At 32.5% G+C, this 23,763-nt stretch overlaps 1 protein-coding gene, 1 long non-coding RNA gene and 1 pseudogene across 2 annotated transcripts; all 3 read left to right on the top strand.

The window, feature by feature from the left end:
- Positions 1-39: 39 nt before the first annotated feature.
- On the top strand, positions 40-4,039 carry LOC103502236 (subtilisin-like protease SBT5.4; annotated as a pseudogene).
- A 5,306-nt stretch (positions 4,040-9,345) lies between these two features.
- On the top strand, positions 9,346-10,154 carry LOC103502214 (uncharacterized). The gene is made up of 3 exons (XR_540490.2): positions 9,346-9,407; positions 9,685-9,761; positions 10,070-10,154. It is a non-coding gene; the product is annotated as an uncharacterized LOC103502214 (long non-coding RNA).
- An 8,900-nt stretch (positions 10,155-19,054) lies between these two features.
- LOC103502215 (subtilisin-like protease SBT5.4) lies at positions 19,055-22,545 on the top strand. Its single transcript, XM_051080001.1, has 8 exons — positions 19,055-19,129; positions 19,230-19,339; positions 19,448-19,545; positions 19,678-19,842; positions 19,934-20,595; positions 20,772-21,112; positions 21,225-21,339; positions 21,607-22,545. Exons 1-8 carry the CDS (start codon positions 19,055-19,057, stop codon positions 22,363-22,365), a joined length of 2,325 nt encoding a protein of 774 aa, XP_050935958.1. The 3' UTR covers positions 22,366-22,545.
- The last annotated feature ends 1,218 nt before the right edge of the window (positions 22,546-23,763 follow it).

Below are 23,763 nucleotides of genomic sequence, written 5' to 3'. Positions count from 1 at the left end.
AAAGAAAGTGATTAATGGTTAGGTATTTTTTTGGAGATCATGAAGCATCCGAAGATGAAGATCTATAATTCCATTCTTATTTTATTTTCACTCCTTTTGGTAATATCACCTGCCATTGCTGCCAAAAAGGTAATCAAAACATTAGAAAAGAGATTTTTCTTAATCACAAGTCTTGAAGTTGTGTTATACTATATATGCATGCATTATCTGAAATCTATAGCCATTTTGTTCTTTATTATTAAAAAAAACATATATTGATTTGATTTGGTTCATAAGACTGTTTTTGGGTTGTGATTTCTTTTTCTTCACAAAGCCCTAAAAATTAAAATTGTTGTTTTTCCTCATCTTTATTATTTGTTGTTTTATACACTGATTGATTCAGTGTATGTTTTCTATGTTCATAAGCATATTATTAAACAAACCCTTAGAACTAATTGCTTTATTATTATTGATTTGGTTGGGATAAATGAGTTGTTTTGGGTTGTGATTTTTGTTGGTACAAAAAATTCCTAATAGTTTCAATTTTTTTTTCTATTTATAAGAATTTTTCAAAAACTAAATAATTTTTTTTTATTATTATTATTTTTGGATTTCAGTCTTATATTGTGTTATTGGGATCCCATTCACATGGATTAGAAGTTAGAGATGAAGATCTTGAAAGGGTGGCTGATTCTCATCACAAATTGCTTGGATCCATCATTGGAAGGTTTGAAATTTTATGTATAATTTCCTCATCACAACAAGTACTTATTATTATTCATTTGATTATTTTTTTTTTCAAAATATAAAATATTGTTGTAATTATTATTATAATTCTTATTATTAAAATTTAATAGTTTTAAAATTGAAAATTTCAGTGATGAGAAGGCAAGAGATGCTATCTTTTACTCCTATAAGAAGAATATAAATGGTTTTGCAGCAATTATGGATGAGGAAGAGGCAACCCAGCTTGCAAGTAAAAATCAACTTAATATATATATATATATATATATATTTTATTTTTTTTAAAAAAGAAAAAAGTTCTATTTTCACATTTTTTTTATCATAACCAAGGTTGACTAATTTAAAAAAAAAAAAAAGAAGAAAGAATTATAATAATAGAAATTAAATTAGGAAAATTATAAAAATGTGCAGAACACCCGGAAGTAGCAGCAGTATTGCTAAACAAAGCAAAAAAGTTACATACAACACATTCATGGGAGTTTATGCATTTGGAGAAGAATGGTGTAATTCCTCCTTCATCTGCTTGGCGTAGGGCTAAATCTGGAAAAGATGTCATTATCGGCAATCTTGACACTGGTACACTTTCTTTTTGTTTCTTTGTTTCTTTCTACTTTTAATAGCAAATATTTTACAAATTTAATGGTGAATAATTAATTAGCATAAATTAATTAATTATAAAAACATAGGATAATGAGTTAGGGATTTTGATTTAGTTTGATGGAATTAATTAGTAAAGTTAAGTTTTTATGGTCCAAATTAAAATCAAAGTATATTTATTTGTTTTGGGAAAAGGTGTATGGGGGGAGTCAAAGAGTTTTGGAGAACATGGGATAGTTGGAGCAGTTCCATCAAAGTGGAAGGGAGGTTGCACTGATAAAACCCCCGATGGAGTGTCATGCAACAGGTTTCATCTTTTTTATACTAAAACTTAATTAACTACTTCTATTTTTTATTTAATATTGATTTTCAAATTAATAAATATAGGAAACTAATAGGAGCCAAGTACTTCAACAAGGGCTTTCTCGCCTACTTGAACTCTCAGAACTTGACAGCATCCGTGATCAACTCCACTCGCGACTACGACGGTCATGGTTCACACACCTTGTCCACTGCTGGGGGCAGCTATGTGTCCGGCGCCAGTGTGTTCGGCTTAGGCGTTGGAACTGCCAAAGGGGGCTCTCCCAAGGCCCGTGTTGCCTCTTATAAGGTTTGCTGGCCACTTGAGGATGGAGGTTGTTTCGAAGCCGACATCGCCGAGGCATTTGACCATGCCATTCACGATCGCGTTGATGTTCTTTCGCTCTCCCTCGGTGGCGAGCCAGCCGATTATTATGATGATGGAATCGCCATTGCAGCCTTCCATGCAGTGAAGAAGGGAATCCCTGTGGTGTGCTCGGCTGGTAACTCTGGCCCTGCTGCTCAGACTGTTTCTAATACTGCACCTTGGATTTTGACTGTTGGTGCAAGTACTTTGGATCGTGAGTTTCAGGCTCCTGTTGAGCTCCAAAATGGCCACAGTTACATGGTTCGTCTCTTTCACTCTCCAATTAAATGTGTGTATGAGATCTATTTATATTCTGTTGGTATTCTATTCGTTAGGGTTCGAGCCTGTCAAAAGGATTAAAGGGAGACAAGCTTTATCCATTAATAACTGGAGCTGAAGCGAAAGCGAAGAACGCCACCGCGGAGGTGGCCATGCTTTGCAAACCAAAAACATTGGATCATTCAAAAGTGAAAGGGAAGATATTGGTTTGCTTGAGAGGAGACACTGCAAGAGTAGACAAAGGAGAACAAGCGGCCCTTGCCGGTGCTGTCGGAATGATTCTATGCAATGATAAGCTAAGTGGGTTCGAAACCATCGCAGATCCCCATGTTCTTCCAGCTTCCCATATTAATTACGATGATGGCCAAGCTGTTTTCTCTTACATCAAATCCACCAAGTAATTAATAATAACAAAATTTACCCTTTTTTAAAAGGGAAAAAAAAAAAAAAAAGAAGTTGATTAACGATGACATATTTGGTTGTTTCTTTGGCAGAAATCCGATGGGGTCTTTAATCCCACCATCGGCTAAAGTTAACACCAAACCTGCCCCCAGTATGGCAGCCTTTTCATCTCGAGGACCCAACCTTATTTCCCCTGAGATTATCAAGGTTTGCTTTTCTCAAGCCCTTATTACGATTTTCTCTTAAGAATCTATTTTATACTTTAATTAATGTTAAGAATAGTACGAGTCTTCAAAATATTTTAATTAGTATAATAAATTTAAGGTGATATGGTTTAGTTTTTTGAGTTTTCGAAATAGTTTAAATATGATTGAGTCCTTTTAATGTTAAGCAAAGTATATTGTTTGATTTTAAATTTCTCATCTCCCCAAATATAGTACTCAAAGAACTCACTCTAAAAGTTATAACATATATTTTAGTTAAATAAATAAAAATGATTATAGAATCTCATATCTCTCATAATTAACGACTACTTTACTTGAATTAAAATTTGCAGCCAGATGTGACTGCCCCGGGTGTGAATATAATTGCAGCATTCTCAGAGGCCGTAAGCCCAACAGGCGAACCATTTGACAATAGAACAGTTCCATTCATAACAATGTCAGGCACCTCCATGTCTTGCCCCCATGTCTCTGGTCTTGTCGGCCTTCTTAGAACTCTCCACCCTCACTGGAGCCCCTCCGCCATCAAATCTGCCATCATGACCTCTGCTAGAATTCGTGACAACACTAAGAAACCCATGCTCGATGGTGGCTCCCCTGACCTCGCCCCTGCCACCCCCCTTTGCCTATGGCTCTGGCCACATTCGCCCTACTGGAGCCATTGACCCTGGCCTCGTCTATGATCTCTCCCCCAATGACTACTTGGAATTCCTTTGCGCCAGTGGCTACAACGAGAAGACCATTCAAGCATTCTCTGATGGCCCTTTCAAATGTCCAGCTTCTGCTTCTATTTTGAACTTCAATTATCCTTCCATCGGGGTTCAGAATTTGACTGGCAGTGTCACCCTCACTAGGAAATTGAAGAACGTTAGCACTCCTGGGGTATACAAAGCTAGAGTGATGCACCCCAATGGAGTTAAGGTTTTAGTGAAGCCCAAAGTTTTGAAGTTCGAGAGAGTTGGAGAGGAGAAAAGCTTTGAATTGATAATAACTGGAGATGTGCCAGAGAATCAGGTTGTTGACGGCGTGCTGATTTGGACTGATGGGAAGCACTTTGTTAGGAGTCCCATTGTCGTTTCCTCTGGCTTGTTTTGAATTACTCATTTTTAGGATCATATTTTAGATTTCAAGTTGTTAAATTTCAAATTAATCGTACCATTATTTTTATGTCAAATGACGAACACTTTCTAGGAAGTTATATTCTATACGTATTCTAATCGTTTTCTCTTCTACCGTTTATTTTATGCAATTATTGAAACAAACAATTTTTTGTCCGCCATCTTACTATCTGATATGTGATAGCTAGGGTGGCTCAAGAGAGCAAATAATTGGTTATATGATTTGAGCTCAAAGCATTAAATAATTACTTAGTCTTCAAGAGCTAAAGTTGTTAATGAACACAACTAACCTACTCTTATTCTGTCAAGAGAAGTTAAAAATCAGAATTGTATTTTTTGCTTAAAAAGTTATTAGAAATAGAGAAAAATACTTAGCTAATTTTCTTTTCCCTCCGTTGTAATTGCTCCCAACTCTTTGAAGTTGAATAAAGCTCTCTGGTTGTCTTCAAGAGTGATGTAAGCCTAAATGGCCGAACCACTATCGTTCAAGTTGTCTTCATCTTCTTCCACCTTCATTTTCTCTTCAGAATATGTACACCCAAATTGCCAAAATTCTTCGGTATGAAAAGAGAACATTTAAGGATATATCCTTTTTCCCTCTTCTGAGTCTGCATGTTGAAGACAAATTAAAGAAAAAAATGAATGTAAGAAGTTGTTTGGAGCACTTAGGTGAGATAAAATGTACGTAGTTCATATTTTTGTGTTTGGGACACAAAGTTGAGATCACAAGAGTATCTGATACAACTTTTTAAATTTTAAATAATCACTACTAGAAAAAGACCCTTTCTTGATGGTTGATTTTTCTTTTCTTGACGGTTTCTTGAAAAACAGTCAAGAAAGGGGCGGCTTAATGAAAAAACCGTCAAGAATTTTGATTAAAAGGCGAAGGGGAGGCAATTTACAGAATTTTTGACGGTTTTGAAACGTCAAGTAATATGCAATTTTTTCTTGACGTTTTGAAACCGTCAAGTTGTTTATTTTATATTCTTGACATTTTTAAAACGTCAAGAATTTTTATGAGTTCGATATTCTTGACGTTTTTTAAAACATCAAATGTATATATTTATCCTTGACGTTTTAAAACTGTCAAGAAATGTTGATAAATTCTTGACGTTTTAAAACGTCAAAAATTTTCATTTTCAAATTTATTGACGTTTCTTGACGTTTTAAAAACGTCAAGAATGTTTTATAAAAAAAACCTTTTTTTTTTAAAAAAAATAAACCTACATTTCCCCTTCTCTTTTTCCTTTTTCCCTTTCCCTCCCAATTTTTGGAATTAACCTACCTCCTCCCAATTTTTCAAGGTAAATTTCTTAACACTTTTATCTTAAATTTCGAAGATTTTATTTTTGTTGGGTGTTATATTATTTGGGTTGGTCGAAAAAGAAAAGGGAAAGAAAAATATTTTGGGTGATAAAATAAAATAATAATGAAATAAAATAAAATAATAAAAATATATTATTATTTTTTATTATTTATTATTATTATTAAAAATATTTTTGAAAAAAACACCCTAAAATTCTTAGTCTTCTTCATCTCCGCCGTCAACGCCCCCCCCCCCCCCCCCCATCTTCTTCTTCTTCTTCTTCCTCAACCAATTGCCACCACCTCACCCCATCTCCTCACTTCTCCATCGAATGTCGTCGTCAGCCCCTCTTCTTCGACGACCACCCACCGCAACCAACCGTGCGTTCTAGTCGTTCGTCGCGTTTGAAGCTGCCGCATTCCTTCCGTAAACCTCAGTCCCACTTGCCTAAGCCGAGCGTCGAGCATCGAGCATCGCGTCATTCTTCTCCCCGTGTGTCGTCTGATGAAGCCCAGCCACTGCCACAACAGTTCTTCAAGCCACTACAGTTCTCTGTCTTCATTCCAACCACATCTCCGACCTCATCCATCTTCTCTGTTCTCTTCATTCATGCCACATCTTTGATCAACCCCATCTTCTTAGTAACCTTCACGATCGACATCGCCATTCAACTAACGACGACGACGTCTCTCCAGCTAACTCTATTGTCGTCACTTCTGGTATGTAACTTTCTCTTTTTCTTGGCTTTGTTTACATTTTTTTGGTTACTTATAGATGCTTGCGAGTATAACGATCCTTGTTCATTGGAAAATGATGGTGTTACGTTTCAAGTACATGAAATGCTTCATTGTAGTTTTTTGGCTCTATAGGAAAAGAATGCTGAGAAAAGTGTTATGATTTTGTTGTTGTCTTGACTTTGATCTAGTAACCATAGAGTGATTGTTTTCTGTTGGCTTTGCTTGTTGTTGGGATTGATTATTATGCATCTATATATTTGTTGTAGGGCAAGGAAGATCAATGAACAATTGTTCATTGATATTAGGTAAACTTTCAAGTAAAACTTTAGAGATACTCGTTGGGTGAGATGTTCTAAACTTTGGAGTTTGTTACTTAGAAGTTCCTTTCCAGTGGAGGTTGTATTTGAGATTGTTTCTCCAAGATGATCTTTGGTTGATCTCTTTCATGATGCCTTTGAGATGGATTTACTTGTAAATTTGTATTTAATAGATCTTGATTTTTGCTTTGATTACCTTGTTTGTAGTGTGAGACTTTGTTTTCTTTCTATTTCTTGAGTAGTTAATACATCTTCTTAGTTAATGGGTGTTGGATCAAATTGGATGCCTTTAGGTTGAATTATTTCTTCATTTCTCTCTTCCACAAGTGGTTGTTTGTTAAGATTATCCTTTGAGTGAGACATTTTACATTCCATGTCATAGCAATGATTATTTTTCATGTGAGTTGCAACACTTTCAGTTTCTTGTGGTTTTATCTCTAATCCATTTGTAGGATTATACCAATTTGCTACATCTAAAAAAACTTGTTATATCTAGAGATTCACAACTCAAGGGATGGTTAGTGGATTTGTTATCAAAAGTAAGGTAGTTTTCATCAAATATAACATGTCTAGATATGTAAACTTTATTTTTCTTTGGATTTAAACACCTAGCTATATCCCTTGTAAGACATCTTTATTAGCGAGTTATCGTAGACCTCTTTTCCTATGTAGTGTTGTTTAAGTTTGTGAATTTTAATGTCTAGGAGTTAGGTCCGAACAAAGCTTACCTCAGTTTAAATTTGACTCGTCTATTTTCTTTCTGTTTGTGGTTTTTTGATGTTGATAATGAACATATTAGTAGTTTATTTTGTCTTTGGTTGTTTGATGTTTGTGGAAATCCTTTCAGTCGATGTTGATTTTGTCTTTGGTTGTTTGATGTTTGTGAAACCCAGAGTTTTCGAGGTAGTGAAAAGAGAATGGGAGAAGCATCTGTTGAGGTAGTGGCCTTTTGCTTTGGTGACTGGCTGTTCTATTATACAACTATTCATTTTGCAAGAAAAGATTAACAGTCTCATGGGTATCTACAAGAGATTCTAGGCAACAATATTCTTCTCTTTTGTCGAGGTGATAGTTACAAGTTCCATGTTGCTGGTAGAGAGGATGTTGATGTAATATTCTTTCCTTATTACAATTAGGAAGCTCTTTACTTTTTGTAATATTAAATTTTCTTACCAGGTTCAAATGTTGGGTTCAGGTAGACCTTTCTTGGTTAAGATACAGAACGCACGTCTTCTCGCATTTGAGGTGATAATAAATGAATTACAGTCAAAGATAAATAGCTCGGAGAATAAATTGGTAAGTTGTTCATATTGTACTACTTCTTCCATAGATTAAAATTACTGCAAACTTCATATGAGTCACATTATTACTTCAGGTTGGCGTAAGAAATCTGAAAGTTGTAGGTAGCGAGGGTTGGGCCCTGGTTCAAGAAGGAGAAGCAGAGAAGCAGGTTTTCTCTATGAGCAATCTTTTTGTCAATTACAAATACAAGGTTCTATTTAATTATGCATCTGTGACTCTTTAAATCATGCAAAAGCAATATGCTTCACTTGTATGGATATCTCGCCCACTCGAGGATGATGATTTTTTATCAATATCATCACTCCAAAACTTGATGAGAAGTTCAACAAGCTTGATGCTTTGATTTCATAGCTTATTAGTTAGAGCCATTTTCCAATTGTACAGTGATGCTACAAAGTACAATCCACTCATGCTTCCACTTAGGGTCACTGACGATGTTCTCTTATTTCATTTTAGGATGAAGATTGAGAAGGTTGCTGAAAGTTCTCAGTATTATCTCTTACATTTGTGTATCTAGGTACAGTCTTTTAAAATTGAATTAAGACCACGCTTTTTAGGAGAATTTTGGTAACATAATCATATCATGAAAGTCCAGCTGTATTGTCTTTGAGTGGCTTTGTTTAAATCATTTTTTTTGTCTAGGTTCGTTTTTAGGTTGCCTTCATATATTTATGTTGCTTGAGTATGGTCTTTGTGTTAGTTTTAGTCTGTATTTTCTCTTATTTTCTTTTACTCTTAGTATAATACTCTTGTATTTTGAGCTTTATATCGCATGAGCTTGTTGGGTTTTGTTTTTCTATTCTACTTCTCTGTTACTTACCACTTTCGTTACTTCATTTTACATTGTCGTTATGTCCACTAAATCAAAGTATGTTTTTCTACAGGGATGAGTTTTGTTTCTTTTTCTAGTTTTTAAGTGATCGATCTATTCTGCTAAGTGTAATTTTAATTCCAATTCCCAATTTTCTTGGATCTTTTATTTTGTTAACGACTGTTGCTTTGTTTATTTAGTGTTATTTTATAAACTTGGAGTTTCTAATGTAGATTAAATGGATATGTCTAATAATATTTTAAGTGATTATACTACTTTAACTTCTATTATTCTTTTGCCTCTGCCATTGATTGTTAGTATATTTTGCTGTAATCTTTATTCTTTCCTAAGTTAAGCTTGGTGTAGGAGGGTTCAGTGTGGGAGCGGCTACAACGCTTTACTTCTTTGTGCTTCTTTTCTGTTTACATGAAAATCTAAAGATGCATTAATATATTCAATGCCTATGCATTTCTTTTGCATCTGGTTATGCGATTCTATTTTGGTATTCGATTGAGTTGAAGAATTGTGATTGATCTAGTTGATTTTATTCTTTAGATAGTTTAGTTTTGATCTAATATTGGTTGGTTGAATTCAAATAGAAAGTGTAATTAAAAAATACTATACGTGTTGCATAGAACACTATATATGTAATTCAAATAGAAAGTTATTGTGGTCCGCTAGTATGTTATTAGAAAGGTGTGCCGCTTGTTTTTCTTTCTATTTCCTAGTGCAGCTAGCCAATCTTGTTATCAATATGTGATACCAATCCTTTAAAGTGTTTCCTCAGAGGGGGCTTGATTGTAAGTGTGTGGAGCAATATAGGTTGTTTTGAGATTCAATACTTCTCTTACGCACTTTTCATTCGTTTCAGGGGTTAAAGTGTTACTCACACACTTTTTGAAAACTTTTGGTTGGTTGAGAATCAAAGTGAGTATAGGATCTTCTTGGGATTGTTACGAGACTCGAAGTGACATTTAAACATTTTTTTTTGCTGTTTCAAGTGTTAAAGTGTTGCTTTGAAACTTTTTAGAAACTTTTTACGTTTGTTTTAAGAGCTTTATATTGATACTGTCATCACTGCTTTATATTCTAAGTGGTTTGATCATGCTGTGGTTGCTTAATGTGTTGATACTTTAAATAGCTAGGTTGTTGGATGGATTTGGGATAGGTCTTGTTGTCACTTTTGTTCATATTTATATTTCAGAAACTGCCACATCAGAAATAAGAGGCTTCAGGCCAAAAAGGTTCCCCAGAGACTCCGTGACATAAAGGATGTTTTAGGTTCATATTTTATTCTTTATTTAATTTCAGTTCTAATTTTCTATGGTCTTTTAGTTGTGCGCCTTCTAATAGTGACGATGAGATTGATGCAATCAATGATAGATTTTGCCATAATTATCTTAATCTTTAGCATTTTAATTTGTCTTCGTTTTTACTCTGGTCATGTGATTTTAGTTTGGTATTCGATTGAGTTAAAGAATTGGGATTGATCTAGTTTATTTTGTTCTTTAGATAGTTTACTTTTGATCCAATATTGTGGGTATAATAATTTTCATGAATACTAATTCATTTATTTTGCATGTCTACAGATTGATACAAGAAAACCATACTCACAGGCCGAGTTAGATGAGGTGCGGGTTGAGTTGGTTGAGTTTTTGGGTTCGTACATATGATCTAGGATTTATTTGTCATCTCTGAAACAGGAAACTTTATTTTTTGTGGTTGATTTTTTGAAATGTTCATATGGAGGGGGAGGGGGAGAGGTGGGGATTGATTGATATACTTTTGAGACTTTGTTGAGGTTTAGAGTTTAGGTGAATTGTTGATTGGTGAACTGTTCATATGTATTGGTTTTGTAAATGATATATGAATATGATGCAAAGTTTTGGAAATGATATGAATGGATGATGTTTAGTTGTCATTTGATGTATATTTGTCGTTTATATGTAGTTGAATTCTTGGACCAATGAGAGTATAATACAGGAACAATAATATAAATAAATTACAATTAAAAAAATAAAAATTATTGACGGTTTTGAAATGTCATGAATAATAAATTTCTTGACGGTTCGCAAATGTCATGAACAACGAAATTCTTGACGGTTCTAAAATGTCATTAAAAATCACTCTTGACGGTTCCTAAATGTCATGAAAAAGAATACTCTTGATGGGTACAAAATGTCATAAACAATGACTTTCTTGACGGTTATAAAATGTCATGAAAAATGCACTCTTGACGGTTTTTGTCATTCGTAGTCACATTCTTGACGGTTCAAAACTGTCATTAAAACCTATATGCTTGACGGTTCTAAACTGTCATGAAAAATGGAATATTTGACGGTTCTAAACTGTCAACGTTAATAATTCTTGACGTTTTTTACAACTGTCAAGAAAAATGCCTTTCTTGACACTGGATTCAACGACCGTTTTAAAACCGTCAAGAATAATCACTCTTGACAGTTTAAAACCGTCAAGAAATCCTGTTTTTGTAGTAGTGAATATATTTTTTACAATAAAGAAAAAATTTAAAAAAATATTTATAAAATAGAGTAAAATTTTAGATTCCATCATTATGAACATTAATATGTTTTTATCAATCATAATAGACAGTCTACTAGAATCTAAAATTTTGTTGTTGTAAATATTTTGATTTATTTTACTATATATTTAAAAATGTCCCTTTCTTATCATATTTCTTAAAAAAATTATTTATTTAACAATTCTACTTATCTATACTTGAATAAAATATGAATTTCATTTTTCTTTTGTTTGTATTGTTATGAATATTCAATATTAAAGTCAAATATTATTAAATGTCCATAACCTCTTTAGGTTACAAATTCATCCAATAACCTCTCCATCAATATCCATAACTTTCTTGTTCCCTATTTATGTTTGATTTTGTAACCATTATTCTCACAACCCTATAAATAGAGGTTGTAGAGATCAATTTGCATACACATCACAATTGAGTTCAATTGTCTTCTCTTCTCCCTCTCTTCTCTATTCTTCTTTTGTGTTCTTATTTAGTTTTTGGTTCTTTATTTCATAACACGTTATTAGCACGAGTCTCTACTAATTTGAAGGTTTTGTAGCAATTGATTTTGATTCTTGTTAAAGACCGGCTAAAATTATTTTCATAGTTTTTGAGGTATTTAGAATTTCGTCAAAATATGATGAGTATTTTGATTTTGATGATTTTGTCATATATGTTTGTATTTGGTGTATTCATCATTGATCTTCTTGTCACCATCATTCATATTTCTTGATAACTAAGTATGCAATATATGTTAATTGTGAAATTGTTTGCTAAGATACATTTGTTATTAGTTTTATAATTTGATTTGATCGAATCGAAAAACTTTATTTATATTTTCATATGTTCGACAAAAATTGCACGTACTTTATCCTCATACTTTGGTAGAATGACTAAATAGAAAAAAAAATTGCGATTGCATAGATTTAATGAAAAACTATCCTTAATTTGGTTTCAAGTTATGTATGACATTTTCATGGTAAAATTTTGTGATATTAAATTTTGGGTGCATGAGATATATATATCATGACATATGTGTTGAATAAGTATATATTCAAACTTAAATTCTATTTGAAGTATATGTATATATATGTGTGTGGTTACTATTTTAGACCATAAATAGTTTTCATATTTGTTGAGGAATAAAATTTATGTTTGAGAAACTTAAATAACCTTGTTTTGAGTGATCCAAAAATAGAAAAGATATTGAATAATCAAGTATTTCTTGACTTTAATTTTTTGGTTAAAACTTATAGATTTGTCAAATATGTTATATCATTTTAGATTTATGTTATAAATGTTCTAATGTTATTTAGATTAAGGTGGTAAATCATGTCTTATATTTAAATATAATCCTTATATTTGAAATATTTGATTGAGATGTTTTACTAATTAATTTATATGAAAGTTTAAATTAGAATATTTATTTTCCTAATTTGATTTCATTTTACTTGACAAATATTGTGGTAATATTTATTTTCTATATATATACGTTAAGATTATATAATGTTAATGTTGTTTTTCAAATATGAGAATAAATTCTCAATTTTGTCTTTGAAACTTATTTGATTGTTGAATATTTAAATAATTCTCATGTGAACTTTATAAGTCTTAAAATTTTTATATGTAGTGATTATATATATTTGATTAAATTCTCTTATGACAAAGTTTATGAAAGTTATGTATAATAGTTAATTACTTCTTAAACTCAATGTTGATTTAATGCACCTGAAGTTGCATAAATCAATTAGTGCTCATTGTTTTTGTCGTGCACCACTAGTTGCACATATCAAAACATCTTTGCTCTTACAATAACAATTTGATAGAGAAAGTTTGAAACATTATATTATATATTGAGCATATGTTTCTATAAAAAAAATGGTAAATTTTGATCAAATAATTTAATAGCATTCCCTGAAGTGAATGTTACAATATTTAGTAAGATCGAAATTATGTTAATAGAGAATAAGGGTTTATTTGATTAGAACCATATGAGAATTTTATTTTCCAAATATGTTTGAAAAAGATACAATAATCCTGTACTTGTCGTACATTAAGAGTCTATTTGAAAAATTAAAATCCTTAACGATGAAAAGGAGAGCGATGTATGAAAGCAAACTTTGATAAATTATTTGTATCTCTCAGAGAGATCATAGTTTTTATTTTAACCTTATAAATATGATATTATTTGGATATCACAAATTACTTATAATCTTCTGAAGAGATGATTATTCTTTTTGCCCATTTATATTGGATGAAATATTTGGATTTTCTTTTAATCTCTTGGAGAGAATAAGAATAATCTCTTGATATTTATGTGTTGCATATAGTACATCTATGCATATTATACTTAAAACTAAACAATACACCTTCAAGATTTGATAGTCTTGATAGTCTTAATATACCTTACTATCTTTGTAAATCTATCAAAGAGAAGTTTAGTAAACTGAAAAGGTATATGTTGTAATCAATATCATATCTAGAGAGATTGACTATAAGAATAATATATGATATGCATATATTATATATAATCTTCTGCGGGTAGTGCATATAGAAAATTTGCCTACTTTTACTTCTCAATTATATTACACACACATTCGTGTAATTGATATATATGCAACAACGAACCTAAAGTTCATTGATCCAAACATAATTTTATTTGACATGAGAGTCATTTTGGGTCAATAATGAAATTAATGTATGATTGGAAATATAGATTAACATCCATTGAAGAACTAGAAGATTCTTTCATGTAATAAATTGTCAAGGAGTCTCTTGTTTTCAAAAGGTTAATTATCAAACTCTCACTAGCGAAATTTGAAATTGAAACTCTCATACTTTTGGGAAGAGATTCATGGTTTATTAATTCTTGTTGGCGCATCCTATTGTTGGCCATAGATATACTTATTATTTTGATTTAAGAATGTTAATGAATTTGCATCCCAAACATTTGATAATTGATTGAGATAAGTGAACGAACATATTGTAGCATATGTTTGAATAGAAAAGCTTCTAAATTTGTATGAGATCATGTTTAAGATGATGAAACAATTAAACCCCGGATGGATGATATATTTACTATGCAATTTGCTAGTTCTCATTAATGAGACATTTTTTCCAACATTAGGGGGAGAAATTAAGAAAATGTTGGAAAAATAAATTGAATGAAATGTATAAGTATTGTCTCATTTTGATCATCATACAAATTATTTTGAACTAGAAGTTCAAAAGATATCTCATTTGGAATAAAATGATATCAAATCAAATGTAAGAAAGTGACCAAATTGTAATGGTTACAAAGATACCATCTAAGAACGATATCTTAATGCAACAAGTTGTCAATACTACACGCTTGAAGCGTGATAGGCAAATGTGAGTTCCAAAGAGAAAGATCCTTAAAGAAGAAATAGTCAATTAATGATCAGTTAAGGATATGGATATTCTAGAAGAAATCCTGAATATGAGTACTCATAAGAATCTTAAAATAATAAAAAAAAAAATTAAAGATGGTAATGAGATCTCGATAAAATTATATGTCATGACAAGAAATGGAACCATACTTATATAACTTGACAACATTTTTGCATACAATGTTGCTCACGATATTATTTATGAAAATAAACAATATGTACTTAGACATATTGAACAATGTTGCGACAGCACAAAAAGGATTGACTTATGTTAAAAGAAACAATCCAATCAAAATAAACTTATATGTTTCAAATCGTGAGAACTAGTTAAACATTTAGAGAATGTCGAACATGATGAATACAAGTAAAGTGTTTGTAAAACAAATAGAAAGTGGGACAAGTTCCACACAAAGAATTGGTATTGATTATATGAGAGATACATATTCTCCTATGGTGAATACAATACCATGAGATATCTAACATATATTAGTGTGTATGCAAAGCTTAACATACACCTTATGGATGTAGTCATTATACATTTGATATAAATTTATTAATAATTATATCCCTGAAGGATTAAAGGTTATGAAATCTTATGATTCAATAATAAGAGAGTTATAAAATATTTCAGACGAATATCATCATCTCTTATTACATTTTTGTTGATAAGAGGATATAAACATAACCCCTATTTGTTCAATTTAATGATTTGAGTAGAAACTCCTGAAGAGATTTTAAAAACATTAGAATGTCTCTAAAAAGAATTTGAGATTATATGTTTTGTCTTAACTTGCAAATAAAGCATAAAACAAATGAAATTGGACTAGTTATATCATTGAACTTTCCTAAGGTGATTCATTCACTTGGCCATGTAGAAAAAAAAAATTTATATCATTTCGTATTAGAAAGATAACGAAGAACTTGAGGTCGTGAAGAACCATAATTTTGAGAAATAAGTGCACTTGTATCTTTACTAGTTTATCCACTATCTATTGTAATATTTTTAGTAATTTTGTTACATACAAATAATATTTCTCCAAAAATATTGAAATAGAATTAAACTATGTTATGTTTAATTTAAGAATTATTAGCTTCCAATAATTTATTCTAATAGATCTAATTGTGATCTAGTTGATTATGAAGATACATGTTATTTATCTAACCCATGCGAGCTAGATCTTACACGAGTTACTCAATACATATAGAAGAATTTTTTCTATATTATGACAGCTTATGAAGCAAATCAGAACAACTACTTTAAATCATGCAGCGATATTGGTGATGTACAAAACTAGCCAATAGTGTTCTTATATGAGACAAAGCATCAAATGATGACATCAATATTCAACAAAATTCTTCAAAAGACAACATGACAGACTTATTTACAAAGACAATTACCAACTCTGCCATTTGAAAAGCTTAAGTACAACATTGAAATGTGACAACTCGGAGAATTCAAGTGATGTACTCATGAGAGGGAGTAAAAATACTGCATTCTTTTCTTGACTGGTTTTTTCGATTGGGTCTTCCTAGCAATGTTTTTAATGAGGCAATTATTAAAGTATATAAAATGATGTACTCTTTTTCCTTCACTAGGATTTTTTCTCATTGGGTTTTTTCCTAGTAAGGTTTTAACGAGGCATTTATTTTATATAATATGGACATCTAAAGGGGGAGTGTTATGAATATTTAATATTCAAGTCAAGTATTATTAGATGTCCATAACCTCTTTAGGTTACAAATTCATCCAATAACCTCTCCATCAATATCCATAACTTTCTTGTCCCCTATTTATGTTTGATTTTGTAACCATTATTCTCACAACCCTATAAATAGAGGTTGTAGAGATCAATTTGTATACACATCATAATTGAGTTCAATTGTCTTCTCTTCTCCCTCTCTTCTCTATTCTTCTTTTGTGTTCTTATTTAGTTTTTGGTTCTTTATTTCATAACATTTATAAGTTTTTTCCTTTTTCTTTTTTCTTTTTGGCAATGGACAACAATTAACCCACTTTATTTTTTCCTCTAACATAGATAAATTGTAACAACCCAACTCTTTATACTAAGCTGAGGTCATTACTAAAAAGAAACAATAACAAGAGACACTTTTTGAAACGAGGGAAGACTAAATTTTCATTAGAAACAAAATCTTAAAACACTAAAACATAAACGCGGAAGCAAAACTGAGTCCCCATATGACATGTCATGGATCATTCTCTGTCGCTCGCCAGCTTTCCTCTACCTTTACCTTCGCTTGAAATATTAAACATAGAAAGAGTGAGTATAAACATATACTCAGTAAGGGACCTACTACTAGTCCCGCTTGGTGTCTGTTAACTTCCCATTAGAGTCCTGAAAAGTGGTAACCAAGAGCTGGCATGTTTCCGAACACGTGCAATCTGTGATCCCGTAGGAACATATCTGGTCTTCGATGAATCCAAAGGAACACCTAGGACAATCTGGTCTTTAGTGTACCTGAAGGAAACACTAAGACAATCGGGCTGCGAGTGATCCCGTCGAATCACTCGAATCATGTCTATGTCAATGCCAGACTGGCGGTCTCGTCGGACTACGCAGTCCTAAAAAGGTGGTGATCCTAAAGGACACCCATGCTGGTACAACTCTAATAGACAAAGTTAATAGAACACCCTATCCATAGCATGTAGCATAACATAACATCATAACATGACATGAATATTAATCTTAACGTCCTTAATCATGTGATTAATATACCATGCATCAACATAAACATCAACAGTCGTCAACATAATAATCTCAGTCATCATCCATAAAGTGACAGTCATTAACATCAATTATCAACATAATAATCTCATTCATCATCCATAAAATGACAGTCATTATCAATAGCATCAAGTCATGCATTTTAGCTACCATCAAAGCATAATCATAATTACATGCGGTCTCTTGAATTCAGTTCGAAAGCCTAGTAGGAGAATCTCTTACCTTGAGATTTTAGCCAAACAAGGTACTCCTTAGTTGACAGTAAAAATTCTCCAATAAATTAAATCTATTTAAACAAAATTAAGATAATTAACTCCAAAATTATTAGCGTTACAATCTTCCCTCCTTTAACAACTTTCGTCCTCGAAAGTTATAATCTTTGAACAACTTGGGATACTTGGCTCTCATGTCTTAATTAAAAACAAATTCTACCAAATTCCAAAATCTTTAATCAAACACACACACTCGTGTACATATATTTAATTAATCCAAAACAAAACAACCGAAAATATTCCTTAATTTCCAAGTCCACTTAATGTAATACCCATAATAAGTTCCTAAACTTTTGGGGCGTTACAATCAATAATTAATTATTTTGGAGAAAGATAAATAATAATTAATTATTATGAAAAATTGTCATTTATCCCAAGTAAACCTTCTATTTTGCTTGTCAACCCTAAAAATAACCGATAATCCAACCACATTAGAAAATTGAAAAAGAAAAAAACCCTAAATACATTTAGGTTTAGCCTTCGGTCTATTCACTTTGCACCTTACGAAGCTTTGCACTTCCTTGCACTTCCCTTCTGACTCCCGACCCGCAATATCTCTAGTTGGTTATTGAATGTAAGGCTGTCAAATACATTTAAGTTGCTGTCCAATAACCTTTCATACATTTTAATTTGAGCATCTTTTCACACCAACATCTACATTTCATGTTTATTGTCATTAGGCAATTGGGCACAGAGATGACACCCAAAAAAGTAGCTGAGAAAAATGTTATTAAAGACTATTGATAGAATACAAATTTAAAGTTCAACTTTCTATTTGATATCTTCTTCTTTTTTTCGTCCTTCCTAGACTTGCGAAGATTTTGTCTAAATTATTGGTTTATTATTAAAAAAGGTTAATCCGTCAACCCAATCTGACTCAATTCAAGTTGAGTTGAGTAGGTTGACCCTTGCACATTAAATCGGGTTCATTTTTTGTACTTTGGGTTGTATATATTTTTCATCCAACACCGTTGCACTCTGAAGAAATTCTAATACTTTAAACAATCATTTTTTTATATATCTTAGATCCTTTAAAGAATTTTGTTTTAACAAAGAGATTAATTATAATTTTAAACTTTTTTTTTAACATTAGATAACAAAATTGATAAAACAGAAAGCTATTATGAAATGACACCTTACAAGTTGAATTGATGTCCATAGTCTTAATTTGCTCAAAAGAACGAATGGAGCAATTACTAACAAATAACTCTATAATAAAGCTCCTTCGATTTAAAATGTTTGGCCAATTCTTTTCAGACGAAAAGGAAAATGACTTTTTTATAAAAAAAAATCATAAAAAAAAAAAGAAAAAGAAAAAAAACGAAATCTCAACTAAAAAGACAATCCCAATTTTTTAGTAACAAGAAGATATAAAATAAAAAAGAAAAAGAAAACGAAATCTCAACTAATAAGACAATCCCAATTCCATAGGGAATGGAATAAACAAATTTGTTATGGTGCTAATAATTAAATTAAATCTATAATTAGGTTTAAGAGGAGATCTGATTTGAAGATAAATTAGGTGATATTACTAAATTCCATTTCTTTATAAAGGAGACATCCAGCATTCAACAAAGTGATTAATTTGGAGATTACCAAAAATCATCCTAACATGAAACTCTCTATTTCTATTCTTATTTTCTTCTCATTCCTTTTGTTAATATCACCCGCCATTGCTGCCAAGAAGGTAACTGAAAATATTTAATTTCAATCTCTTTAATAATAATAATAATAATAAAATTTGGTAATTAAACATTAGAGTTTTTTTTTTTTTTTTGGAACTTCAGTCTTATGTTGTGTTATTGGGATCTCATTCACATGGGTTAGAAGTTACAGAGAAAGATTTTGAAAGTGTAGTTGATTCCCATCACAAATTACTTGGATCCTTCTTGAGGAGGTTTGGAAACTTTATCTAATTAATTATTTCATTGAATTGTTTTTTCAAAATATAAAATATAAAATATAATTTTTAATTATTAATATTAATATTTTAAAATTATTTCAGTGATGAAAAGGCAAAAGATTCCATATTTTACTCCTATAAGAAGCATATAAACGGATTTGCAGCAACTCTGGATGACGAAGATGCAACCCGACTTGCAAGTATGATCGTAACTATATACAACCTTTTTTTTTTTTATTTATTTATTTATAATTTTATTTTATATACTTTGACTATTTATAAAAATATATTTAGAATTAAAGTTAAATTGGAAAATTATAAAAATGGGACAGATCATCCAGAAGTAGCAGCAGTATTGCCAAACAAACCAAAAGATTTATACACAACACATTCATGGGAATTTATGCATTTGGAGAAAAATGGTGTGGTTCCCCCTTCTTCTCCTTGGCGGATGGCCAAATTTGGAAAAGACGTCATTATCGCCAATCTTGACACCGGTAAATCTTTTTTCTTTTTTCTTTTTCTTTCTCTTTTTTATTTTTTTTTTCAATTGTGTCAATCCTAATGTTTGAAATATTTTTGAAATAGGTGTATGGCCAGAGTCAAAGAGTTTTGGAGAACATGGCATAGATGGACCTGCTCCATCAAAGTGGAAAGGAGGTTGTACTGATAAATCCCCCGATGGAGTGCCTTGTAACAAAAAATTAATCGGAGCAAAGTACTTCAACAAGGGTTACCTCGAGTACTTGAAATCTGAAAATTCTACTGTTGACCTCTCATCTATCATCAACTCCACTCGTGACTACGACGGTCATGGCTCCCACACACTATCCACAGCTGCTGGCAACTATGTGTTCGGCGCCAGCGTGTTTGGGTCGGGTATCGGAACAGCGAAAGGAGGATCTCCAAAGGCTCGTGTTGCTGCTTATAAGGTTTGTTGGCCATTCGAGCAAGGCGGTTGCTTTGATGCTGACATCACTGAGGCATTTGACCATGCCATCCACGATGGTGTCGACGTTCTTTCACTCTCCCTTGGCGGTGATCCCATCAAATACTCCGAGGATTCCATCGCCATTGCCTCCTTCCATGCAGTGAAGAAGGGAATCCCTGTCGTGTGCGCTGTCGGGAACTCCGGTCCCACACCGAAGACGGCTTCTAATACTGCTCCTTGGATTTTGACTGTTGGTGCAAGTACTTTGGATCGTGAATTTTATGCTCCTGTTGTGCTTCAAAATGGTCATCGCTTCATGGTTCGTATCTCTCACTCCTTGTTTAACCAAATTAAGACATTTAACTAGCTAATAATTGGACTTCATAAATATTAATAAAGTACACCATCTATACTTTTTCATTACCATATTGGCATGGTATTACAATTTTTCTCTAGTTATGGTTCCATTATAATTGATCTACTGTTGGTGATTAGGGTTCAAGTCATTCAAAAGGACTAACGGGAAGGAAGCTATACCCATTGATAACCGGAGCTCAGGCAAAAGCGGGTAACGCCAACGAGGACGATGCCATGCTATGCAAGCCCGAAACATTGGACCACTCAAAAGTGAAAGGGAAGATATTGGTTTGCTTGAGAGGAGAAACGGCAAGGTTGGACAAAGGAAAACAAGCGGCCCTTGCCGGTGCTGTTGGAATGATTTTATGCAACGATAAGCTCAGTGGGTCTTCAATCGTCCCCGATTTTCACCTTCTTCCAGCTTCTCATATCAATTACCAAGATGGTCAAGTTCTTCTATCTTACATCAACTCCGCCAGGTAATATAACAATATTTATACTTCCAGTTTTTATTATTTTGGTACTGTATTGTACGTTTGTTTGAAAATTTGGTAATTAAAGGTCAGATTTTTTCTTTAATTTCTTGGACAGAAATCCAATGGGGTATTTAATCCCACCATTGGCAAAAGTTAACACCAAACCAGCTCCCACTATGGCGGTCTTCTCATCCCGAGGACCCAATACTATTTCACCAGAGATTATCAAGGTTTTCTTTTCTTAAACTTTCCATATATATAAACAAATTTTACTTTGATTTTATAGTTTAGTTATAGTTTACGCACCTCTATACATATACATATTTGATGAATAAAATTATTATTTTGATAACAAAAAACTTATTCTAGCTTGGTGTGTTGAGCCTCTACATTAAATAAAAAAACAAAAGTTTGCCACTATCAGCCAAAATGTAGTCTTATTGAGTGTTAATGAGTGTTATATTTGTTGTGATTTGAATAAAAGTACTTCTTTGCAGCCTGATGTGACCGCTCCAGGAGTAAACATAATTGCGGCATTTTCAGAAGCTATAAGTCCAACACGCGATGCATCTGACAACAGAACAACTCCATTCATTACAATGTCAGGTACCTCCATGTCTTGCCCCCACGTCGCTGGCCTCGTCGGCCTTCTCCGAAATCTCCACCCGGATTGGAGCCCCTCTGCCATTAAATCTGCCATCATGACCTCCTCCCAAGTTCGTGACAACACATTGAACCCCATGATCGATGGGGGATCTCTTGACCTCGCCCCTGCCACTCCATTTGCATATGGCTCCGGCCACATCAACCCTACTGGAGCCATTGACCCCGGCCTTGTCTACGACCTCTCCCCCAACGACTACTTGGAATTCCTCTGCGCCAGCGGCTACGACGAGAAGACCATTCGTGCATTCTCTGATGAACCTTTCAAATGTCCTCCTGCTTCGTCTGTTTTGAACCTTAATTACCCTTCCATTGGGGTTCAAAATTTGAAAGGTAGTGTGAGTGTCACTAGAAAACTGAAGAACGTTGGCAGTCCGGGAGTTTATAGAGCCCAAATTCTCCACCCCAACGGAGTTGTGGTTTCTGTGAAGCCCAGATTTTTGAAGTTTGAGAGTGTTGGAGAAGAGAAGAGCTTTGAATTGACGCTCGCTGGAGTTGTGCCAAAGGATCGGGTAGGTTACGGCGCTTTGATTTGGAGTGATGGCAGACACGTTGTCAGGAGTCCCATTGTTGTTTCTTCGGGATTATTCTGAATTGCATATTTTTATTTTTCAAATTAGCGATACCATATATTGTTTTTATTTTCTTAGGAATTCATTCTTAATATTCTATATATTACGGTTAGTTAAGTAGTGGTTATTGGTTAGTGAGCTTTTTGTTTTTTTTTTTTTTTTTACCAGTTTTGGTAACTCCTCGATCTGTAATAATTTATCTATTTGCCTCTTCTTTTTACCAATAAAAGTAGGAGGATTTATTTAGCAACCTTCTTTAATATATTCTAGACATTTTCCCCCTTTAGTTAAACCTTAACAATTCTTTTTATTTGTTAATATAATTAATGGTCAATTTCCAGTAGTTAATTTCGAACACCATTTATTCACAATATACTTTTGTTTTTAAAACAATTATTTTGAACCTAATGAATTTGAATGAGAAAACTTTTCTAAAATAATAGGAAGGATATTGTTAAAGAAAGTTGAAAGAATATAGTGAAAGAGATTCTTAAAAGAATAGGAACACATTTTATAAGCCTCGTTTGTGCCTAAAGCTTTCACATTACTTCCAATGGGCCCAACTTCATTTATCTACTTTGTTTTTCGAATAAGAGTTAATTAAACTAGTGGTAAAAAAAAAAAAAAAGAATGCCTTACTAATCGACTTCAATGTCGATCTTTAATGTCGGTTATAAATCGACATCTTTGAAGGTGTTATTGAAGGCTTTTAATGTCGGTTCATCTTTAATGTCGGTGGATAACCGACATTAAATATGTCTTTAATGTCACTTATGATACATCTTTAATGTCGTTTTTCCACCGACATTAAAGATGTCTTTAATTTTTTTTAACCGACATTAAAGCTGTCTTTAATGTCGTTTTTTCAAATTTATTTTTATTAAATCCTTGCATTATTGTCCATTTTGTATGACACCAAATAGTTAAAAATGAAATCTTTTACTTGTACATATACAAAATGAAATCTTAATAATGTGTACATTTATATACAACTTGGCTCCAAAGACAAAGAAATTATGAAGCTTAATTATTATACACTAATCATCCTTTGGAAAAAAAAATAAAGAAAGAAAAAGAATATATTGAGAGAGCAATAACTAAAACTGCAACTAATAGCAAACTAGAACGCTTAACAAATGACCATCTTCAAGATCTTGTCATAAAGATGAGGGTCTGGCTAATTGTACTCACTTGCAACCATTTCTTCTATTGTAGTCATTTGTTTAGTGATAGCTCCCTGTAAAAGACATCAAGATGGTTGAATTGATAAGTAACAATGTTATGACCTAGTTATAATTGCAAGTCCTCACAATCGAAACCTACGTAACTAAGTACCCATATCACAAACAAAACAAAAAATGTAAAAAACAGAAACCAACTTATTTAAGAGAAAAAATGGTCGTTCAAAGCAAGCAAACC

The sequence above is a fragment of the Cucumis melo genome, chromosome 12 (assembly GCF_025177605.1).
Source record: "Cucumis melo cultivar AY chromosome 12, USDA_Cmelo_AY_1.0, whole genome shotgun sequence".
NCBI classification, from domain to species: Eukaryota; Viridiplantae; Streptophyta; class Magnoliopsida; order Cucurbitales; family Cucurbitaceae; genus Cucumis; species Cucumis melo.
Note: the sequence above shows the minus strand (reverse complement) of the source record. Positions and strands in the feature narration are given on the sequence as shown.